This window comes from Pipistrellus hanaki, assembly GCF_964339955.1.
Source record: "Pipistrellus hanaki genome assembly, chromosome: 10".
Taxonomy (NCBI): Eukaryota; Metazoa; Chordata; class Mammalia; order Chiroptera; family Vespertilionidae; genus Pipistrellus; species Pipistrellus hanaki.
The window spans coordinates 70,741,933-70,764,113 of record NC_140512.1 but is presented as its reverse complement, the minus strand read 5'-3'; the positions used below and the strand labels follow the sequence as shown (position 1 = coordinate 70,764,113).

At 52.2% G+C, this 22,181-nt stretch overlaps 1 protein-coding gene across 2 annotated transcripts in view; it reads right to left on the bottom strand.

Moving 5' to 3' along the window:
* Positions 1–22,181, bottom strand: part of DPP6 (dipeptidyl peptidase like 6) — a 431,250-nt gene that overhangs the window by 333,775 nt on the left and 75,294 nt on the right. The window contains exon 1 of one of the 2 annotated variants that reach the window (XM_084897508.1): positions 4,931–5,314. The exons of the other annotated variant lie outside the window; for it this stretch is intronic. Within the exon in view, the coding sequence (XP_084753634.1) occupies positions 4,931–5,158 (228 nt within the window). The 5' untranslated portion in view covers positions 5,159–5,314. Of the gene's footprint in view, positions 1–4,930; positions 5,315–22,181 lie in introns of those variants that run through there. 2 annotated transcript variants of the gene reach the window in all.

Sequence of the window (22,181 nt, the reverse complement as noted above, 5' to 3'; positions counted from 1 at the left end):
CTGAACCCATAATAATCTGGCCACTCAGTGTATATCCTATATAATAAAGGCTAATATGCAAATTGTCCCTTTGACCAGCAGGTAAGTTGGCCAACCGCCCATGTCCCCTCTTCCTGGCCAGGCTGGCCGGACTCCACCCATGCACCAGGCCTCTAATACACACACACACACACTGAGTGGCCAGATTATTATGTGTTCAGAGATCATAATCACCTGGCACTCAGTGTATATTCCCTCTGCTGTCCCTTGCATCCCTGTGACTATCCTGTAACTGCCATACAGTCAGGGCCATTTCATAACTATGTATGGTGCCGGGGGCTGCAGAAATATGGGGAGAACACTGTGAAGTGTATGGCTGTCTAACCACTATGCTGTCTACCTGAAACTAATACAAAATATTGGATGCCAACTGTAATTAAAAAATAAGAAAGGGGGAAAGAAGGAAAGAAAATGTACCTCTTTACCAAGACTTTCAGAGACTGTTTTATGGTAAATACTTCCCGTGTTTAAAAACGTTGTAAAGAGCAAAACTAATCTTTCTAAGCCGACACCCAGAGGGCGCGGTGGCCTAGTCTCACCGGGCATGGAACCCCCTTGGGGGCCTCACAGCTCATGGAGTGAGATGCTGAGCGCCACACGGAGACCGGCGTCCTGAGAACGCCCTGTCCGTGCCCCCGGACACTGTGGGCCGAGCGTGCGTGGTGGCACACGGGCGGAGGTAAAGCAATGAGGCAGGAAGTTACTTAGACGGAGCAGATGTGAAGGGAGGGAAAGACAAAGCTGGGCCTGCATTCCTGCCGACAGCCTGTCCCCAGCACCCCGTGACCTGCTGTCTGGCTGCTGCGTGTGGAGGAAAAGCCTGGGAGAGCACAAAGCCGTGACCACAAGGTCCTGCCGCCTCTCCCGCCGTCTCCAGGAGAAAGTGCATCGGTGGGAGGACGCGCTTTAGTGACCTTCTGGGACAGACGCTGGAGCGCACCCAGCCCCTTCATCTTCCTCCCAACGGACCTCACATCTCACGCGTCTTGAGAGGGAAGAAGAGGAGAGCAGAGACCCAGGTCTGGGAGCGTTCAGGGAGGGAGAGGTGGGGGTCACATGACCGGCAATAGCAGCAGCACACAGTCAGGGAGCACCTGCCGGTGCCCGGCGGGGAGCAGCTGCGTGCAGGTGCCAGGAGGAGGAGCCAAGGCTGCCAGAGGACATGCCTCCCCAGTAAAAGCGCCAAACCACCCTGTGACCCCACCGCGCTCTGCTGGGGAGCACCCTGCGCACTGGCGGCCAGTCAGGGGTGTGGCACCAAGCACATGGCTGACTGTCCAGCCTTTTCCTCGTACGTTAGGAAGACAATGTGAAATCAAATACGTACAAACAACACTGAAATACAGAACAGAAAAACTAGTAGGACACATAAACATCTTTGTGGAGCAGAGCTACTTAAAAGGCTTAAAGCTGATAAACCCGGGAGAAATGGTCAGGATGCTGACGCCAGCCAAGGAGCGAATTAGTTTTGCTCATTGATTTGATTTAATCATGCATTTTTTACTAAGTTTATGTAAAAAACTGGTGGCTGACGGACAGGGAACCGGCCTGCCAGGCCGGCAGACGTCACACGCAGGGTTCCCTGCTCAGTCTTGTCTTGCCAATTTGCCGTTTGAAAATCCTGTTGTCATCACATCTGTATTGTTAGAAAATCATGTTTCACCAAAAACGAAGACGATGGGAACGCCGGTGTGACCTCACAGGTCCGCAAAAGTGAAAAACACCTGCACCTGAGACTGAGGGAGCATGCCCGCCAACCGCTCTCCAATGAAGAGGGAAAAGGAAATGCTGAAGAACGGGGCAGGACAAAGTTCGGGATTTTAAAACTGTTCTCAGTTCCTTCCTTCTGAACTGACCAACTTACATTAAAAGTCACTGGTAGTAACTTTCCTTTAAGAGTCAACTTATTTTAAACCTGCAGAGTGAATTTTAAATCAAAATAGCTATTGATTCCTTCGAGGGGCTGCTCAAGCAATTGGCTTTACACTGAAATGAATCTAAGATTTATGAGGACACTGACAGAGAAGGCCCCTTGGCTCTATGTCTGTGTCAAAGTTAAGCTTCATCTTAGAACTAAGGCTCCCCAACAGACCTCTCTGTGGTGCCAAGTGGGAGGACAGGCCCCTCATACATGTGTTTGTGCAGGTGTGTGTGCACTTTCCATGCAACACCAGCCCTGGACCACCTCTGCCAGACCTGTGACTCCCTTAAACTCCATTTTAGGGGGCTCACCCACTCCCAACCATACCCAGGCATGTGTACGTACACACCCAGAGGGCTCAAGATCCAACTTACACCCCCTTTCTGAGAGGCGGGAAGCCCTCTGGATTTTAAAGGTGCGCTGGCTGTCGTCCGCCCGGGCTAAGGCAGGAACGCTGTTCTGTACCTGAGCGGCTGGCGGACAAGTCACAGAGGAGCAAATAAGCCACCAGCCTTTGTGCGGGACCAGCACCCTGCCAGGATGCCTGTGTCCTCCGGGGGAGAGCACTTCCGCCTCGGACAGCTCCCTCCTAAGCTGGCGCCGGAAAACCCGCCAAAGCTTCCAAAGGAGCCGCCCGGGTACACAGCACAAAGGCAGCTGTTCCTCACGGGCCTTTATCTGTGAGTTTGAGTGCGGACAGTAAAATGATATCAGATGCCTTCTCCTTGGCCAGGGCTGATCTCAGAAAAGCAGCTTTTATAGCCGCTGTGCCTTTTTCACTAGTACCTCTCATCTTAGGCTAACCATGCCCCATTCCTGCAGGAAAAGGGCTCTTCACTGCGTACTACTATCTTCGAGTAAAATTTAGCCGTTAACTTTTCCAATTTTGAAAAAAGTTGCTGAGAAAAGTACATCAAAGTTTTAAGAAATTGATGCTACATTTAGCCCTGTGACATTGATTTAATCATGCATTTTTTACTAAGTTTATGTATATTTCACGGGATATGTTGGACTATATTTAAAGGTACAGCACACACCTCTGTGATTTCCAAGAGGAAATCTGGTGTCTGGACCTGATGACATTAAGGGAGATAGGCCCGCAGAGCCCTGCCAGGGAGTCATTTGCAAACGTTAAATTGCCAATTTGTTCCTTTTGTTTATCTGAGAAACAGCGCTAGGCAGATGTCAGATGGGAAAGAAGGAAATACATGCCCGGGGCTAAGGCGAGGAGGGAAAATAAAAGGGTGGGTGGAGACCAAGTGAAACAAATGCAGACCCGCTCCCCTGGCCTTGCTCCTGGCGACACCTACAGTCTGCCAGAAGAAGCTGCACTGTTCTCACTCCAAGCAACACATTGAAGGTTTAAGTCAGATGTAAGGCGACAAGTGCATCACGTCTGTCTGCATTGCAGCCCAGTTGTCTTTCCCGAGGCTCTCGGTATTGTAACCCTCCACAGTTTCCCGGACCCCAATGCAGCCTGCCCTCCGAGGCTCCCAGGCCGAGTCAGATGGCTGAGCATCCCTGCCTGTCCCTCTGGCCTGACCCACTGAGGGGCCGTCTGTCTGTCAGCTCCCCCTGGGCCAGGGTGTCTGCAAGGATCCGAAAGAAAAGAAAGCGCCTCACACAGACCTGGTACAGGCTGTGTATGTCTGTATCTGCCTGCACCCAGATGCACACGCACGCACACGCACTCGCACACGCACGCACGCGACGTCTCCATCTCCCACAAACTTTGATCAGTTTTATTACAGTCCCATGACCTCCATTCATAAAACAAAACAAACGCGGCCAATAACAACAAAACCTCAGTGGGTTTGCCCCCAGAATTGTCCCAGAAAAAGTCACCCCCCACACACAGCCTTGTACCATAAAAGAAATGCCCAACAGCGAGGCCGGGGACCCACCGGTACTGGTTAAGGACCACAGCCTTCGGCTCAGCGCAGGCCTGTGCGGCCCTGGGTATGTCGGGGAGGCTGTGGCCTGAGGGAGCACCCGGGGACTCCCGGGGTGAAGGCGGGTCCTGTAGCAGGACCCACCTTGCCCACCAGCCTCGCAGGTGCCGGGCCCGGGCCTGACTAGAGCTCCTGTGGGGTTTTCCTTTTTCCCCTGGAAGGAGGTGTCAGAAAGGAGGTGTGCTCTCTTCCGGCCTCCCTGTCCCAGGCCCTGAGTAGCCGATGGTCAAGAGAAGCAGTGCACACATCCCTCTGCGGCCCCTGGTGCCGCCTGAGTCACTGGTTACAAGGCCTCTCCACTTACTGACCATGCAGATCCAACCTTGCAACCCGGCTTCCTGCCCCGAGGAGCCCGGGAAGCCTGCTCCCCAGAAGTTTCCAGGCAGCACAGTCCCAGCCGGTGAGCCCAGGCCAGGCGCGGAGGGCAGCCCACGCCCACCAGCCAAACCCGCGGGCCTGAGGCAGGTGGCAGCCTGGGACACCAGCGCTTGTTTATTCTTCACTAAAGACAACCCCACCAGCAGCGGGCAAGTGTCTTGGCGAGGGGAGTCCTGCAGGCTGGTGCGGAGGGACTGTGTGGGGAGGGGAGGAGGCACAATGGGCAGAGTCCAGAGACTGGCAGGCGGGACTGAACCCTCCCGGTCCTCACGCATTGGGGAAGAAAGACCAACTTGTAGGCACTGCCAGCCCTGGTTCTCTGCTCGGGATCCACAGCCCCACGCGGTCAACAGCAGCCCCAGGCACCGGCCTCTGGCCAAGTCCCCGCTCCGGAGGGCGCAGCACCACAAACCCCGCTCCAGCCAAGCCGCCAACTCCTGGCGCCCAGGACTAGCCCCGGGCGGCGGTGACAGAGGACCGCGCTTGGGTGCGCATCTGGGGGAGCGCCCAGGAGCAGTGGGGGAAGGGAGGGGGTCTGAGACCATCAGAGACGCGGGGCCTCGCTCCCCGTCTCCCCGCGCGCAGCCCGCGCCGCGCCCCCCGCGCCCGCGCCCGCGCCCGCGCCCCGAGATGCGCTTACGTCCTCGTCTTCGCCGTCGCTGCGCGCCGGGCGCTGGAACCGGGGCCGGCCCCCCGCGCCGCCGCGCTCCCGGGGCCCCGCCGCGGCCGCCCGCGCCGCCTGGGACCTGGGCCCCGCGCCCTCGTCCTCCGGCCCCGGGCCGCCCAGCAGGCGGCTGGCCTCCGGGGGCGCCGGGAAGGACCGCGAGGTGTTGATCTTGCCGGTGAAGCGCTGGTACAGCGAAGCCATGGGTGCCGCTCGCTGGCCTCTGCCGGCGCCTGGCTGTGTTTCCTTCCTCCGCGGGTTCCCGCCGCCCTGCGCGGGGAGGGGAGCGGGGAGGGGAGCGGGGAGCGGAGCGGGGAGGGGAGGGAGCAGCTGCGGCTCCTCCGCGCCCCGCGGTCCCCGCGCCGCCGCTCAGCCTCCGCGCCCTCCCTGCGCGCCGGGAGGCCGGGCTGGGGGCGTGTTCTCTCCGATTCCTTCGCTGCCTTTCCCACTCCTCCCGAGGCCACGCCGGGCCCAGAAGCCGCCGCCGGCAGGAAAAGACACAGGCAAAGGGAGGGGGCCCCTGGGCCCGCGGCTGCACCACCGGAACGCGGGGACCTCCGGCGCAGCCCGCTCCGCCCGCAGCGCCCCCCTTCCCTAGGCAATGGCGCCCGGCGGCGGGGCCGGTTCCCGGGGTGTGCGGGGCGCGCGGTGCAGGGCGGGGGCCGGCTCCCGGGTGTGCGGGGCGCGGGGCGGGCGGGCGGGCGTGCCGGTCGTGGGTGCCGGCGGGGCGCGCGGTGCAGGGCGGGGGCCGGCGGGAGCTCTGGGAGCTGAGGACGGAGATGCACTCCGAGACGCAGGGGCGGAGGGAACTGTAGGGGAGGCTCTGGTGAGGGGTGGGGGGTGGAAGGGACCTGGAGCAGCACCGGAGGGTGCCCGTCCTCTCCTCCGGGCGGCGCTGCGCTCCTCCGCATCCCTGGCAGCTGGGCCTGGGCCCCGCCAGCGCCCCCTCCCGCTTCTCTTCTGAACTGGAAGCTGCAACAGCCAGGACCCTGGTGCGCGTGGGGACACGGAGGGCAGACGATGGGGCTGGGAGGGAGGCGGCTGGGACTCCCTGCCTAGGCGCCCCCTTCCTTCCCAGACCAGACTCCTCTCCTAAAACGCCCATTCCCGGCAGCGGCCTCGCAGGGGAAAGTCAGGGGAGGCGAGAGAGGCCTGCGGGACTTCCCAGCAACGGGACTCAGGTTCCTCCCGCCCCAGTCCCTGCACGAAGCCAGCCCACCTGGCTGTCACTAAGCTCCGGTCGAGGCTGCCGCCCTGGCTGCGGGCACTTTCCTGCTCCCGGGAGGGCAGGGGAGGGTGGAGAGGACGCAGTGGGCGCCTGGGCTGGCGCACAGTCACCCTGGCTGCATTACCAGCGCCCCCGTGTGGGGGTCTGCGAGCTGGCCTCGGTGCTGGGGTTCCTCCCTCCTGGCCTCCAGTCCCTCTCCCTCCTGGATCTGAGCCATGGTCTCTACAGAGGCTCTGGGCACTCTGCTTCTTCCCCAGCCCTCCTCCCCTCTCCCTGTGCGGCCCCACCCCTCCTGTTCGCATCCCTTCAAACCAGGATGATTATCCCATCCTGAGCGCCAGAGCGGGGAACAGGGGTCCTGCACTGCCCAGAAGCCTCACGGCCCTCACACCTGGACAAGGCGGGCCCTGCGCCTTCACCTCTTCCCGGACTCAGGGAGGCTCCCTGCGCCACCGCGTGGGCACCGCCGTTTCTATGTCGGTTTTCGGAATATGAGGCTGCCCCGCATCAGGCCCTACTGCAGGCTCTGGGCTTGGCCTTCCTGGGTCCAGTCCAAGGCCACCGCCTGGCACCTCTGCCCAAGCCCACAGTCCCTGGTCTCCTCTGCCTCTGCCTCTGCCTCTGCCTCTGCAGCTGGAGGGAAAACTGGGTGCCGAGGATGCCGCCTCCTGGGACAGGACCCGCCCGCCCTCCGCAGGCTCCCCCAGCTCTGAGCCCAGCGGGCACGTTCCAGTTCTAATCAGCATCGATGACACACCCACCTGCGTGGCCCTCTGTGGTCTCCCGTCACTGGGCACAACATGCAACTGCTAAGTCGGTTTAAAAGGTTTAAAACTATAAAAACAAGAGGCACAGTGTCCCTGGGGCCCAGGCCGGCCCTACAAGCAGATGCCCACCACAGGTGTGTGTGTTGGGGGGAGGGGTGGGGTGAAAGCTGACCACCGCTGCTTCCTCTGAGGCGGAGGAATAAAACTAAGCGTGGAAGTCCTCACCGTTAGGTACACAGAAAAGCGTGCACGCCGCCCCTGCCCCAGCTGTGCCCGCACGGAGGCTCCCTCCAGCGGGACAGGAAAGGGGTGCTCGTGCTGCTGCCTGCGGCCAGGTCCAGACACCTCGGTCAACACGGACCCTGTGAGGGTCTCACCTATGTAATAGATATGTACATATATGAATATGCATGTATGTACTACACAAACTGAGCACATTCATAAATGTGTGTGCTAACATTTGTATGTGTGTATATATACTTTGTACACTAACGTATTTTTACAAAGTATAGCACATCTATGGTAATAGTTTATATGTCACTATACATATACATACTTTACAGATCTAAGGGTATCAGCAATAACATTCCATGTGGGATAAAGGCACACGTGTCCCTAACTTTTAAAAATGATATTCTCAAGTGAGCTTGAAAATATTCAAATTACAATTTGGTCAAAATTAAAATCCTCTCCCCCCCAACCCCTCAACAACCCCCCCCCCCCCAGCTTGGGGAGTCTCAAGTGCACTGCTGTGAGTGACACAGGCGCTCTTTGGGGATATGCCCTCATTGGCTAAATCCGCGTCTGGAGTATGGGGCAGCCTCGTGCTCCTGCCCCACCCTCACAGGCTGGGAGGAAAGCGAGATGCTGTGTTCAGGTGTGTGTGTGTGTGTGTGTGTGTGTGTGTGTATGTGTGTGTATGTGTGTGTGTGTGTGTGTGTGTGTGTGTGTGTGTGCTGGGAGGTTTTACAAATGGTTTGTTGGAGGGGTTTATGCTCAGCCCCTGTTCTATGCCGGTGACAATAAAATTTAGAAGGGCTTCGGTGAAAAACAATTATTCAGACAATTGGGTGAGCACTTTATTAAAATTATTCAGAAAATGAAAAAAATAGAAGTCATAACAATTGGAGGGAGAGCAAAATCACAATTCTGTGTTGCATGAAGAATGGAAACTGCACAGGAGAAATGGGAGAGGGTCAGGACGAGCAGAGCCCCTGGGGGAGGCGTGAAGGGAGCAGTTACCGGCAGGAGGACCCGTGACGCCTGCCCGGGGGGCCCTCCGTGCGGCCCGGGGGCCCAGGCCCTGAAGGACAACATGGCTCCTCCTCCAGCCTGTGCCCTGGGCGCACACATGTGGGAGGAGGGCTGAGACCTGGTACGCGCTTCCACATGCATGTCTGTAAGCACGCAGGCATCACTCAAGCTTCCCCTGAGCCTGGGTCTGTCTTGGAACTCACAGCCAGGGATCTGAGGTCCCACATGCAAACTGATGAGTGAAGTACAGCAACTGCTGAGAATTGCAGTGAGGGCATTTAAGGGTTATGATGCATCATTCTTTGCTTATTGTCTTCAGTAAGCTTTTCAGAACCCATCCCCACATCAGGGAAGAGATTCTGGGAAGGGCAGCAACGCTGGGCGGTGGGCATGAGCAGAGCGGGAGCCTGCGGAGGGGTCAGGCCTCCACCGCCTGCCCAGCATCTCCAATCTGCACCTTTGAAACGGTTTCCACTCCTGTGTGTTGAGCAGGTTTGCAGATGTATTTTTTAAAAATATTTTATGGATCATCTCATCAAGATTTTACTCCTTAATATTAAAAATCATGTCCACTGACCCCTTTTCCCACTTAGATGTGAGTGTGTATTTATCTTCCCTGGAGCCAACTTACAGAACAAATAAAACAGGCCATTGAATTAGGCAGATGCTGCAGAAACACGGTGGCTGGTCACTTTTTAAAACGACAGTGAAGGCAACTTCTGGGTCTCCGGCCAGCTAAGCGGGCGGAAGGACCCGAGCCCAGCTTCACTGGCAGACAGGTCTCTGATTTCCGGGAGACTTTCACCCTGCGGGTCACTTTCTCCCAGCAGCGGGGCAGACCCTGCTTCAGGTTCCTAGTCGCCCCAAGCAGTGGCATCTGCAGAATGAAATGGCCAGCTTAGCGGACTCTGAGGAAGAGGCCCCTCAAACCCTGGCGTCAGTGTGTCCTATAGATAGCATCACCTCGAACCGAGAGAAATTAAACAAAGAACTGGTAGCTTGCGAAAATACAGTGCTAAGTACATAAATACAAAGCATGTTCCCAGCTCTCTCCACCTCTTTCTCTCCCCCACCCCCTTCTCTCTCTCTCTTAAAAAAAAAAAAAGTTTTCCCAAGATGTAATGCCAATGCGGACTGGGCAGAGTGGCTCCTTGACAAACCCGCCAGCAGGAAAGTCCAGCCCAAGAAAAGGGTGGCTGTTCTTGGCTCACAGAAACCACCGCGTTGAAGTCTGAATGGAGTGCGCTTACCCTGATCTTTCCAAACAGACGCTGAAAGATCGATGCCTTTTAAAGAAAAAAACATTTCTTTTAACCCAACCAAAAGGCATGCTGGGAAATTACTGAAGTCCCATTTTAATCCCCAACAGCACTGTTCTCTGCATCTTGGTTCTGTCACTGCCACGCTGGCTGTTACACACAGTTCAATTCGAGACTGCTGCCCTAGCGGGGGCACACGATGCCAGGGCGAAGGCTGGCTCCAATAAACCCGACAGCCATGGGTACAGCTAAATGGCAGCTGCCCACACAGTGAGCACATTGGATTCCCAGCTGGGCAGCGGGGCTGTCAGAACCTCCCCATCCTTCCTGCAGGGATTTGTCCTCTCCCTCTCTCCCTCTCCACCTCCCCCCTTGGCCAATGGACCACACCCCTTCTTTCTCCCATTCATACCTTCCTTTCTTCTCTTTCTCTTCCTTTCCTTCCATTCTTGCCCCGGGTCTGAATCAGCAGCAGGACGCTATCTTTTTGTTTTGTTTTGTTTCTCTAAAAATTCCTTGCTGCTCTCTGAACACTTACTTCCTACTACAATAAATACTGCGTCAGAAACTGTCCGGATGACCCCTTTCCCTCCCAGAGAGACGCCAGGTCCGCCGTCTTCTTGGGTTTCTGGTGGCACAAGGATGGCCCCCGAGCTGCTCCCCAGGGGCTCTTAAGATGTCAGGGTGTGAGACGCAAAGAGTGCTGTCTGCCCAGCGCACATTTAAACATAACAAGTCCTTATCCGGGACCGCCCAGATCCTATTGGTTGGAGCACGTTCGCTGAAAAGGAAAGCAGCTAAGCTTAGAGATGCCCCCTCACCCCTCACCCCTACACGCTCCGCTTTTCCGAGCCAGTGGATTCAGTTAAACCGCTTCCCCCCAAGGGCTCAGTCCTTACCCCCGCCCCCCTCCCCCCGTGCCCGCGGTGCTGGGGGGAGGAGGAAGCGCAGGTCTGCTCTCCTGTGGCGGTGGCGGGAAGACGTTTGAAAGACCAGGCCTGGGGCCCTCACCCAGTGTGACGGGCTGGGTCAGACCCTCTCTTGGAGCTTTATTTTGTGTCGTGTCACGTGAAGCCATCCTGAGATTCTCTGAAAAGCAGCCGGGAACGGAAAAGGACAGACAAACACAGGGTCCCTGGACACAGACTCACTTCATCCTTCAGCGGCGATGACCTCACGAGCCGCCAATAGGAACAGTTACAGAAAGCGACGATCGGATTCCACTAGGGTCTCCCTTACCCAGCCCGGGAAGGGGTACAGGGCCCCCTAGTTCAGGCAGGACTGAAAGCTGGGGGGGTTCGGTGGGTGGCTGGGGACCCCCGGAAGGCAGGGCTGCGCCAGAAGGAGCACAAGGCAGTCAGGGAGCCGGGAACTGGCCCAGGCCCACCGCTGGCTCCGCTCTGGCTGGGGACACGCAGAGAGACGTGGCTTCCCCCCGCAGTGGACGCCTACCAGTGGCTGGGTCCGCGCCGGAAGCCACCCGGGCAGGCGGGCAGGAGCAGCCACCTGCCTCCTGGCGTTTCAGTTCCACAACGTGGGCCCGGGAGGAATATTTGCTGTGCAAGCCCCGGGGCGGGCCGCTCTGTGACAGGACATGCCCGTGTCATGAGCTCCCGGAGACAAGACCCACGTCCGTCCACACGTGTGGAACGGAGGGGCTCACGCCCATGCTGCCTGCGGCATCTCACCCGCTGCTGCAGGAGCTCCCGGGTGCCCGCTGTGTGCCAGCCCCCGCGCCTTCTGGGTGAAAGGGTGAGCTAGAAGGCACTCGGTCCTCTCTCTCCTAGACTACAGCCAGTGCTTCCACCAGGAACCAGGACGGACGCCACCAGGACCCGGCCAGAGAGCGAGCGCCTTCCTTCTGCGAATAAATGCCGTTTCCTCAATGTCCTGCTCACTTTGCTACTCTTACCGCCTGCTGGTTTTATTAGGAAAGGACTGTTAGAAACCACTAGGTCACAAACGTGTTCCTATAACGCCCTACCTCCTGTGAGCAGGCCCCAGGCTCCTGTCCCGGCCACTGATGCCGACGCCCTCCAGGGGCTGCGGGCCAGCAGCCAGGGCCGGGAGGAGCGGGTGGCAGGAAGCTTTGGGCCGCCCGGGCCCTGCGCCAGGACGCGGGGGAGTGCCCGGGGGGCTGGCGGGCACGCAATATGCCTCCCCGCCCCAGAACGACGGCCGGAGAGCCTTTCCAAGGCGCTAAGGGCCCCCGGGGCCCCCAAACGTTGCTGTTGTTGGAAATGACTGCCCAGCTGCGTGTGCTTAGCATGATTCCGTGAGCGACGGGTTCTGAACATGCACAAGGCCCGTCTTCCCGAGTTACACGGAGGCATCTGCACAGGCCATTCGATGCCGATGGGATGGACTAGCGTCTCCGCACAACCTTTTCAGAATGCTGCCTTTGAACTGAGACGGCGAAGGCTCACTCAGGACGAGGACAGTGACCAAAGGGAAAAGACAAGGCGAACACCAAGGCATGGTCACAGCTGACCGCCGTCCCCTGGGGCTGACCTCCAGACGCTGACCTCGCCCTTCCCGCCAGAGTACGTGCCACTTGGCCGCGCTCTGCAGGACTGCGAGCAGAACCAAGCCCACTCTCAATAACCGGTTTCATTACAAATCCTCATTGCTTTTTTAATGCCATAAAAAGCCTTCTCCTGAATTAAAAATCAATGAAGTTAATAAACACATTTAAGCTGAGAACTGACTTTTATGAACTTAATGTTCCTGAGTCTGCTCCTTTAAGGCACGTTAAAATGTTCCTTATAGAATCCATTTTGTTATTTTTTTCACTGTCAGTGAAGATTTTCTCCAGATGTCCAGGGGCCATACCACACACTGAACACTGGGCTCTGGTTACTGTAGGTGACTCACAGCTCTTCCCGAAGGTTAAGCACACTCTGCCCTCCCCCTACCCCCACCCCCAGTACCTCTCACATCTACAGGCCGCTGCCAGCACACACACAGTTGGGCCTGCATAGACGTGTGCGGCTTCCCGGGCCAGGCCTCAGGCACCCACCCGGGCTGGTCTGCACAGTGTGCCCAAGGTGCCAGTGCGGAGCCTGGGAGGGGCGGGGGGGGCAGAGCGGGGAGGCCGTGGGTCCTCAGTGCAGCAGCAGGAGCCACACGCTGAGCGGAAGGCGCTCCCTGGATCCTGCGGGTAATTCAGTCCACAATGCTTGGCGACTCTCCCTCCACCAGACCCCTCGCGGAACCATTTCCTTCGCAGAACCGGAAAGCCGGGTTTGTCTATGTCACTAATTGCATTTGAAATCGCTGTAATTTGGAACCCGAAGCAGTAAGGAGCCTAACAATCACTTGTGTGTCCATCTTGCCTGACAGGTAAGCAGAAATCGCAGGCTGGCTAATGAATCCATGAGTCACAGGAGCCTCAGTGTGAGCAGGCTTCTTCCCTCAGGCAGACACGGACTGGCTGTCGGCTCCCCCGGCTGAGGTGGGGCCCAGTTGTGTCTTAGGTCCCGAGGGAGGAGGGGGGCATTACCTCGAGCCTCCATACGGCACCCAAAATCACTGCCATTTCATTTACTTACAGCCCAACCACACCCTAACTGCACCCCTTACACCGAACCCTTCACTGCTCAGGAGACAGGGACAGAGCAATGCCTCCGAGGGCTCTGGAGGCGTCAGCCACCCCGCCCACCGCACCCAGCGGCACCACAGGCCGCGTTCACCCAGCGCCTGGGGCCTCTGGGAGTCTCTCTCAGAGCTCTGCCATCAGGCGCAGCCTCCAGCTCAACTCCAAATGAGACGTCAGTGGCTGAGGGTAATCTACATAAATTCTGAGCTCCCACGTTGAGACAGACAAATCCATAAGATAAATGTCTTTCTTGAATGCGTGATTTACTCTGAGAAAAATAGCACATGACTATCCAGTCCAAACGTACTCTAGACAGACTGCAGCGTTCAGGAGTGTGCTGAGGCAGAGCGTCAGACCTCATGTAGGTTACCCCTCACCCACGGACACTCAGGGGTCCACCGAGCATGATGGCCGCCTGCACGGAAAGCCTGAAATAGGGAGCAGCCTAACATTCTGTCCATGATGGCAATGCGCTGCACTGTCTCCCAGTCGAAGCCGGTGAACGCCAGGCCTTGCCCGCGGCACCTTCCCAGGACTGCAGCTGCCTGGAGGTGTCCACCAGATGCCAGCAGCCTCTTGAAACATGGCGTCTATCTGACCTGCCCAGCTTCTCAGCGGAGCCACGCCCAGCCCCTGGTTTCTGACTCAAGCTCATTAACGGTCATCTTTGGGCCAGAGCTAAAGGGTGAGAAACAAAATAATGATCCATAGACTTTTACTGGGCCCTCTGTCCCTGACCTCTGGGGGAACCACCATTACTGGGGGGCTTAGCGGGGAGGAGGTCCCAGAAGCTCCTGGTGAGGAGCCTCACCTGTTCCCCTCTGTGACCTTGACCTTGCCGTGTCCCCAGATGGGACCGGTGGACCCGACTGGTCAGTGCGGGAGGGTGATTTCTACAGAGCCAGCTGCTCACGGGCCACTGACTTAGGAGTAACCCTCGGACTGTCCCCAGCGGACACCATGGGCTCCACCGCCACTTGGACCTGGGAGGCACTGACTTGCCCCCCAACGACGAGAGGCTCACGCCATCAGCCTTTCCCACCACACGCACTCTGGGCAGCCCCAGAACCAAACCTCTTCTATGCACCGCGCCTTCAGAAAAGCGTGGCTGCCATCCACAGGCCCGGCAATCAGATCTCTGCCTGCCGCTGATTGCTGTCTCTGAGCTGGCAAACCTCCGAAGTGGGAGCTCCTGCTGCCTTCCCCTCCCGCTGCAGCACCCGCTGCACATAGTCCCGTGGGAGAGGCTCTGTCAGGGATCCCCCGGCCACCAGGCCTGCGCGTCCACAGGGGAGGGACATTGGAGAGGCCGCTTCACCCACTCAAACCAGCTGGAGCTAAGGAGCCTCCGCACTTCCCATGCCAGGGCTTTCCCACGGGCACCCACTGCCCACAGCAGGCCGCGAGGCGAGGCTCTCCCCCCCCCCCCGGCGCCGGAAGAGCTTGGACCCCTCTACCAGTGCTGCTGGGGCCCAGGAGGTGAGGGGACCCGAGCCTGGAGCTCCAGGAGGGCGAGCACCTGTCCGGGCACCAGGGACCAGTGAGGACCAAAGGCACAGGAAGACAGACAGCTGTCCCGGGCACATGAGCCTGGCGCTGGCACACGTACACGCTCCTATTAGTTCACAAAGTAAGAGGTCATTTTGACTTGCATGTGGGAGGGGCAAGGCCCGGAGCCTTACCCCAGCCCGCAGGGGCGCCCCTGAAGGTCCTCTGAGTATGAATGCCCTGGGTCCTCTCTGCCTGCTGGTCAGAGGCCGGCCGGCAGCCTGTGGGCGGTTGGGGCAGAGCTGGCAGCGAAGCAGAAGCAGCAGGCGACAGCTCTCCCTTCATCTCGCAGCCCTTTGGACTGATGGACCGTGTGTTCTGGGTCTTTGCCTTGTTCCAGAAGGAAAGGACACGAGGGACATGGCAGAGACATCTCTCCTAGTCTGCCCTCTCCCTCCTCCCCCTCTCCCCGGCAGCACCACAGCACCCGATGGCATCCTCGTCATTTCAAACAGCCTGGCAGACCCCCCTCCACAGCTCTGTGTCTGACAGCGCCATGATGACCTCGCCCAGCTGCAAACACAGAGGCCACAAAACAGAGTCTGTGCAGGGGCTGGGCGGGCGCCCAGGGAGGGGGAGTGGCTCAGAGCCTGGCTGCCTTGGGGTGCTGAGGGCGTCCAGGCTCAGGCCTCTCAGCCCCGCGGACGGAGGGCGGACCTTCCCTGCACCCCACCCTGTCTGCCCTCAGGAAGCAAGGAAATGAGGCACCTTTTAGAAGAAGGCTGTTGTTTATGAAAAGGAAACTTTTTGTGCTATAAATGTCTGAAGTGCTCCCAGAAATATTCATGTCAAGTCAGTAAATGAACCGTAGCGCTTCTCATTTGTTAAAGACTGAGATACTCCTGGGGGTGGGGGTGGGGAATAACGGTCTCAATTCCCTTCATCGTGGGAATTGAGCCAACAGTGCTCCCACCAGAGACAAAAACCCAGGTCTTAGCCCCTCACAGTCAGGAGCTGGTTGGCAGCTCACACAGGCGGCTCCTGTGCCAAGAGGACTGTGTGTCAGAAGGGGTCCTGGTTCACCCTTGGTCCTCGGGGAGGAAAGGGGGGGCGGGGGAGGGATACTGAACTGGCATTGATGACATGGGGCAGCAAGGAGCTACTGAGTCGTAATGGCTGGATAATTGACAGGCTGGGCTTAGGCTGCTCCCCTTCCTCCTCCTCCTTCTCCTCCTGCTCCTCCTCCTTCTCTTCCTGCTCCTGCTCTTCCTCCTTCTCTACCTCCTCCTCCTCCACCACCTCCACCTCCAGCTGCTGCTCTTCTTCCTCTTCCTCCTTCTCTTCCCCCTCCTGCTTCTCCTCCTCCTCCTTCTCCTTTGCCTACACTTCCTTCTTCTCCTCCTCTTTCTCCCCCTTCTCCTCCTTCTCCCCCCCTTCTCCTTCTCCTCTGCCTACACTTCCTTCTTCTCCTCCTCTTCCTCTTTCTCCTCTTTCCCCTCCTTTCCTCCTTCTCCCCCTCTTCTCCCTCCTCCTCCTCTTCTCCATCCTCCTCCTTCTAGGATAAGAAGACATTCAGAGATTAGAGGCTGTGCTATGATAGCTGACACCCTTCCAAGGAAATAGGAAATACAATCAGGACCATGGACAGCAGCCTTTCAATAGCTGAGTCTGCACAAGTCTTCTTGGAGAACATGAATTTGTTTTAGTCATTTTATTTTTTTAAACCTTTATTGTGGAAAGTATTACATATGTCCCCTTTCTTCTCCCATTGATCCCTTATACCCTGCCCCGTGCCCCCCTTAGGCCTCCACTACCCTAGCCTGTGCCATGCCTATATGCATACAAGTTCTTCAGCGGGCTCTTCCTACCCACCCTCCCCTGCCTTCCCTCTGAGATTCAACAATCTGCTCTTTGCTTCTATGTCTCTGGGTCTACTTTGTTCATTAGATTCTTCATATGAGTGAGATCATGTGACACTCCTTTTTCTCTGACTGGCTTATTTCAATCAGCATAATGCTCTCCAGGCACCTCCATGCTGTCTCAAAGGGTAAGAGATCATTCATTTTTACCTCTGCATAGTGTTCCATGGTGCAAATGTACAACATCTTTTTTATCCACTCATCTACTCATCTACTGATGGGCACTTGAGCTACAATAAACATAGGAGAGCATACTTTTATTTTTATTTTTATTGGTGCTTCAGGTTTCTTAGGATGTAATTCTAGAAGTGGGACTACTGGGTCAAATGGCAATTCCCTGTTTAATTTTTTGAGGAAGCTCAGTACTGTTTTCCATAATGGCTATACCTGCATGAATGTCCACTGGCAGTGTTCCCTTTTCTCCACATCCTTGCCAGCACTTGTCACTTGTTGATTTGTTGAGGGTAGCCATTCTGACAGGTGTGAGGTGATACCTCATTGTCATTTTGATTTGCATACCTCAGGTGATCAGTGACTCAGCATTTTTTCATATGACTCTTGGCCATCTGTATGTCCACTTTGGAGAAGAGTCTGTTTAGATTGTTTGCCCGTTTTTTAATTGGATTGTTTGTCTTCCTTTTGTTAGGTTGTATGAGATCCTTATCTACCGGTATTTGGGATATTATCCCTTTACTAGATATATCATTGCCAAATATGTTCTCCCACACAGTGGGCTTCCTTTTCATTTTGCTGATGGCTTCTTTTGCTGTGAAAAAGCATTTTATTTTTATGTAGTCCTATTTGTTTATTTTCCCCCCTTAGTTTTCATTGCCCTAGGACTGTGCTCAGCAAGCTGCGGCTCACGAGCCACATGCAGCTCTTTAGCCCCTTGAGTGTGGCTCTTCCACAAAATACCACAGCCTAGACAAGTCTATTTTGAAGTGTTGTTAGAATAAGTTTAAGTTTAAAAAATTTGGCTCTCAAAAGAAAGTTCAATCTTTGTACTGTTGATATTTGGTTCTGTTGACTAATGAGTTTGCCGACCACTGCCCTAGGAAATGTATCTGAAAACACTGTTATGAGAGATGCTTGAGATTTTGCTACCGATGGATTCTTCTAGGGTTTTTATGATTTCACATATTGAATTTAAGTCTTTTGTCCCTTTTGAGTTTATTCTTGTGTATGGTATAAGATGGTGGTCTAGTTTCATTTTTTTGCATGTATCTGTCCAGTTTTCCCAACACCATTTATTAAAGAGACTGTCTACTCCAACGTATGCTCTTGCCTCCTTTGTCAAATATTAATTGAGCATACTGGCTTGAGATGATTTCTGGCTTCTCTTTTCTGTTTTATTTAATCTATATGTCTGCTTTTGTGCCAGTACCAGGCTGTTTAATTACAGTGGCTTTGTAGTATAACTTAATATCTGGTATTTTGAACCCTCCAACTTTGTTCTTTTCTCTCAAGATTGCTGTGGATGTCAGGGTTCCATATAAAATTTTGAGTATTTGTTCTAGACCTGTGAAATATGTCATTGGTAATTTAATAGGGATTGCATTGAACCTATAGATTACTTTGGGTAGTCTGAACATTTTTATGATGTTAAGTCTACCAATTCATGAAGACGGTACATTCTTCTACTTGTTTATATCTTCTTCTACCTGTAGTTTTCTGAGTACAAGTCTTTTGGTGCTTTGGTTAAATTTATTCCCAAGTATCTGAACTTTTTTATTGCAATAGTAAAAGGGGTTACTTGTTTAGTTTATCTTTCTGAGAATTCAGTATTGATGTATAAAAATGCCACTGAATTTTGGGTGTTGATTTTGTATCCTGCTACATTGGCAAATTCACTTATTAAATCTAGTAGTTTGTGGTGGAATCTTTAGGGTTTTCTATGAACAATATCATGCCATCTGGGAATAATGAGAGTTTTAGTTCCTTTCCAATTTGGATGCCTTTTATGTTTTCTTCTTGTCTGATCACTGTGGCCAAACTTCCAGTACTCTGTTGAATAAGAGTGGTGAAAACAAACATCCCTGTCTTGTTCCTATTCTTAGAAGGAAATGGTTTTAGTTTTTGCTCATTGAGTATGATGTTCACTGTAGGTTTGTCATATACAGTTGATATTATGTTAAGGTATGATCCTTCTATTCCCACTTTGCTGAGAGTTTTTATCAGAAATAGGTGGTGGATTTTGTCAAATTCTTTTTCTGCATCTATTGATGTGATCATGTGATTTTTGTCTTTCAGTTTGTTTATGTGATGTATCACGGTTTTTGACTTGTGAATATTGTACCAGCCTTGCATTCTTGGAGTAAATCCCATTTTGTCATGGTGTATGATATTTTTAATGTATTGCTGGATCTTATCTGCTGATATTTTGTTAAGGATTTTAGCATCTATGTTCATTGGGGATATTGGCCTATAATTCTCCTTCTTTTTAGTGTCTTAATCTGGTTTTGGAATTAGAGTAATGCTGGCCCCATGAAAAGAGATTAAAAGTGTTCCTTCCTCTTGGATTTTTTGGAATAACTTGAGGAGGATAGGTGCTAGTTTTTCTTTAAAAGTTTTGTAAAACTCCCCTATTAAGTCTTTTGGACCAGGTTGTTTGTTTGCTGGAAGTTTTTTTTTTTTTATTACTACTTCAATTTCCTCAATTGTTATTGGCCTATTCAGGTTTCCTCATTCTTCCTGATTCAGTGTGGAAGATTGTGGGGTTTTTTTGTGGTTTTTTTTTTTTTGGGGGGGGGGTGGATTTGTGCATTTCATCCACATTGTCCAGCTTGTTGGCATATAATTGCTAATAGTATTTGATTACAATCCTTTATATTTCTGTGATGTCAGTTGTTAGGTTACTGCATCATTTCTGATTTTAATTATTTGGGTTCTCTCCCTCTTTATTTCTTGACAAGTCTGGCTAACAGTTCATCAATGTTGCTTATCTTTCAAAGAACCAGTTCTTGGGTTTCATTGATCTTTTGTATTGTTTTTTTTTAGTCTCTATGTAATTTATTTATGTTCTAATATTTATTTTTCCTTCCTTCTACTTACTCTGATATTTTATTGTTTTTCTTTTTTTTAATTCTTTAAGTTGTAGAGTTAAGTCATTTATTATTACTTTTTCTTGTTTTTTGAGATAGTACTGTAATGCTATGAACTTCCCTCTCAGAACTGCTTTTGCTGTGTCCCAGAGATTTGGGGTGGTTGTGCATTCATTTTCATTTGTTTCCAGGAAAGTTTTTCATTTCTTTCTTGATCTCATTGGGTAACCCCTTTGTTGTTTAAAAACATGCTATTTAGCCTCCATGTATTTAAATGTTTTTTAGTGTTTTTGCTATCCTTGATTTCTAATATCATTCCATTATGATCTGAGAAGATATTTGATATTATTTCAGTCTTCTTGAATGTGTAGACTTGTTTTGTTCCTAACATGTGGTCCAACTTTGAGAATGGCCCATGTGCACTTGAGAATAATGTATATTCTGCAGCTTCGTGGTGAAATGTTTTGTAAATGTCAATTGAATCTGTCTGATACAGTGTGTCATTTCAAGTCACTGTTTCCTTGTTGATTTGTCTGCAAAATCTATCCAGTGATGTTAGTGGGTGTTAAAGTACCCTACTATGAGTGTATTGCTGTCAATCTCTCCCTTAAAGTCCTCCAAAGACTATATATTTAGGTGTTCCTATATTGGGTGCATATATATTTACCAGGGTTATATTCTCTTGTTTGATCAATACCTTTAGCATTATGTAGTGACCTTTGTTGTCTCTTGTGAAGGCCTTCATTTTGAAGTCTATTTTGTCAGATATGAGTATTGCCACCCCATCTTTTTTGTTTTTGCTTCCATTTGCATACAAGTTTTTTTCCATTCCTTCACTCTTATCCTTTGTGAGTCTTTTGTTCTGAGATAGGTCTCTTGTAGACAGCATATATTTGGGTCATGTTTTCATATATATTCAGCTACCCTATGTCTTTTGATTGGAATATTTAATCCATTTACATTTAAAGTTATTATTGCTAGATACTTAATTATTGCCATTTTAATTCTTTATTAATTTTTTTAATCCTTAACCAATGATATTTTTCCATTGATTTTTAGGGACAATGGAAAAGAGAGGGGAAGACAGAGAGAAGCATTGATGTGAGAGAAACATGTCAATTGGTTGCCTCCTGCACAAGCCCTGACCAGGGCCAAGGCCAGGGAGGAGTCTGCACCCAAGGTATGTGCCCTTGACCAGAGTCAAACCCGAGACCCTTTGGTCCACTCTATCCAATGAGCCAAAGTGGCTACGGTGTCATTTTAATTCTCTATGCTTGTTTCTCTCTCTATATATATATTTCTTCTCATTTCAGCAGTCCCTTAAGCATTTCTTGCAGTATTCGTTTGATGGTAACAAACTCAGCCTTCTTTTTGGTCTGTGAAACTCTATTTCACCATCTATTTTGAATGGTAGCCTTGCTAGATATAGTAATCTTGATTTCAGATCCTTGCTTTTCATTACCTTGAATACTTCATGCCATTCCCTTCTGGCCTGTAGAGTTTCTGATGAAAAATCAGCTGACAGCCTTATGGGAGCTCCTTAGTAGATAACAAATTGCTTTTCTCTTGCTGCCTTTAAGAATATCACATTGTCTTTAATATTTTGCCATTTTAATTATGATGATTCTGAGTGTGGGCCTGTTTAGGTTCTTCTTGCTTGGGACTCTCTGTGCCTCCTAAACTTGTGTGACTTTTTTCCTTCACCAGCTTAGGGAAGTTTTCTTCCATTTCTTTAAACACATTCTTGCTCATTTTTCCCCCCTTTCTGGCACCCCTACGATGCAAATATTGTTACATTTCGTGTTGTCCTATAGCTCCTTTAAGCTGTCCTCCTTTTTTTTTTTTTTTTTTCATTTTGGTTCTCTAATTGAGCAATTTTTTTTTCTACTCAGTCTTTTAACTCACTGTTCTAATCCTCAGCTTCCCCTAATCTGCACTTTATTCCTTCCACTGTGTTCTTTATTAGTGCTATATCATTCTTCATAGTTACTATATCTTTTATCATACAGTTGAGCATCTTTGCCATTATTTTTCTGAACTCTAAGTTTGATAAATTTCTTGTCTCCATTTCATTTACCTCTTCTTCTGGGGAATTCTCTTGTTCATTCATTTGGGGCTTGTTTTTATCTCCCTGTTTTGGCTGCCTGTTTGAGTTTGTGTCTATCAGGTAGATCTGCTACGTGTCCCAATCTGTAGTAAAGGGCAATGTCAGATGCTGATTGTGACTGGCCCTGAGCACCCTGTTTGGAGTTATCAGCAACCCACAGCTGTGGCTCCCTCTGCCGGGGCTGGTGTCTTTGGGAAGAAATAAGATGTGCCCCAGTGTCTGCTTTTCCTAGTCCTGAGACCTGAATTAGATTGGGCTGAGAATATTAATTTTATGCTTTTTGAAAAGCTATTCATTAATTTGGAAAACTAATGAATTTTTACAACTTAATTTCAGTCATGTTTTAAAACACTCATGTGTTTATATACACACACAATGGTTCTGGGAAGCTAAGATATTAATAGGTTAATTGGACACTTCAAATGAACTATGAATTTATTTGTAAATTTTCGATCCACGAAGTGTTTGTTAATGAATTGTAATTGTATGTTTTTCACACTCCTCTTATTTAATCATCGTAGAGTCCTGTGGCATGGGTGTTAAAGTGTTGGTATTCTGACCCAGGT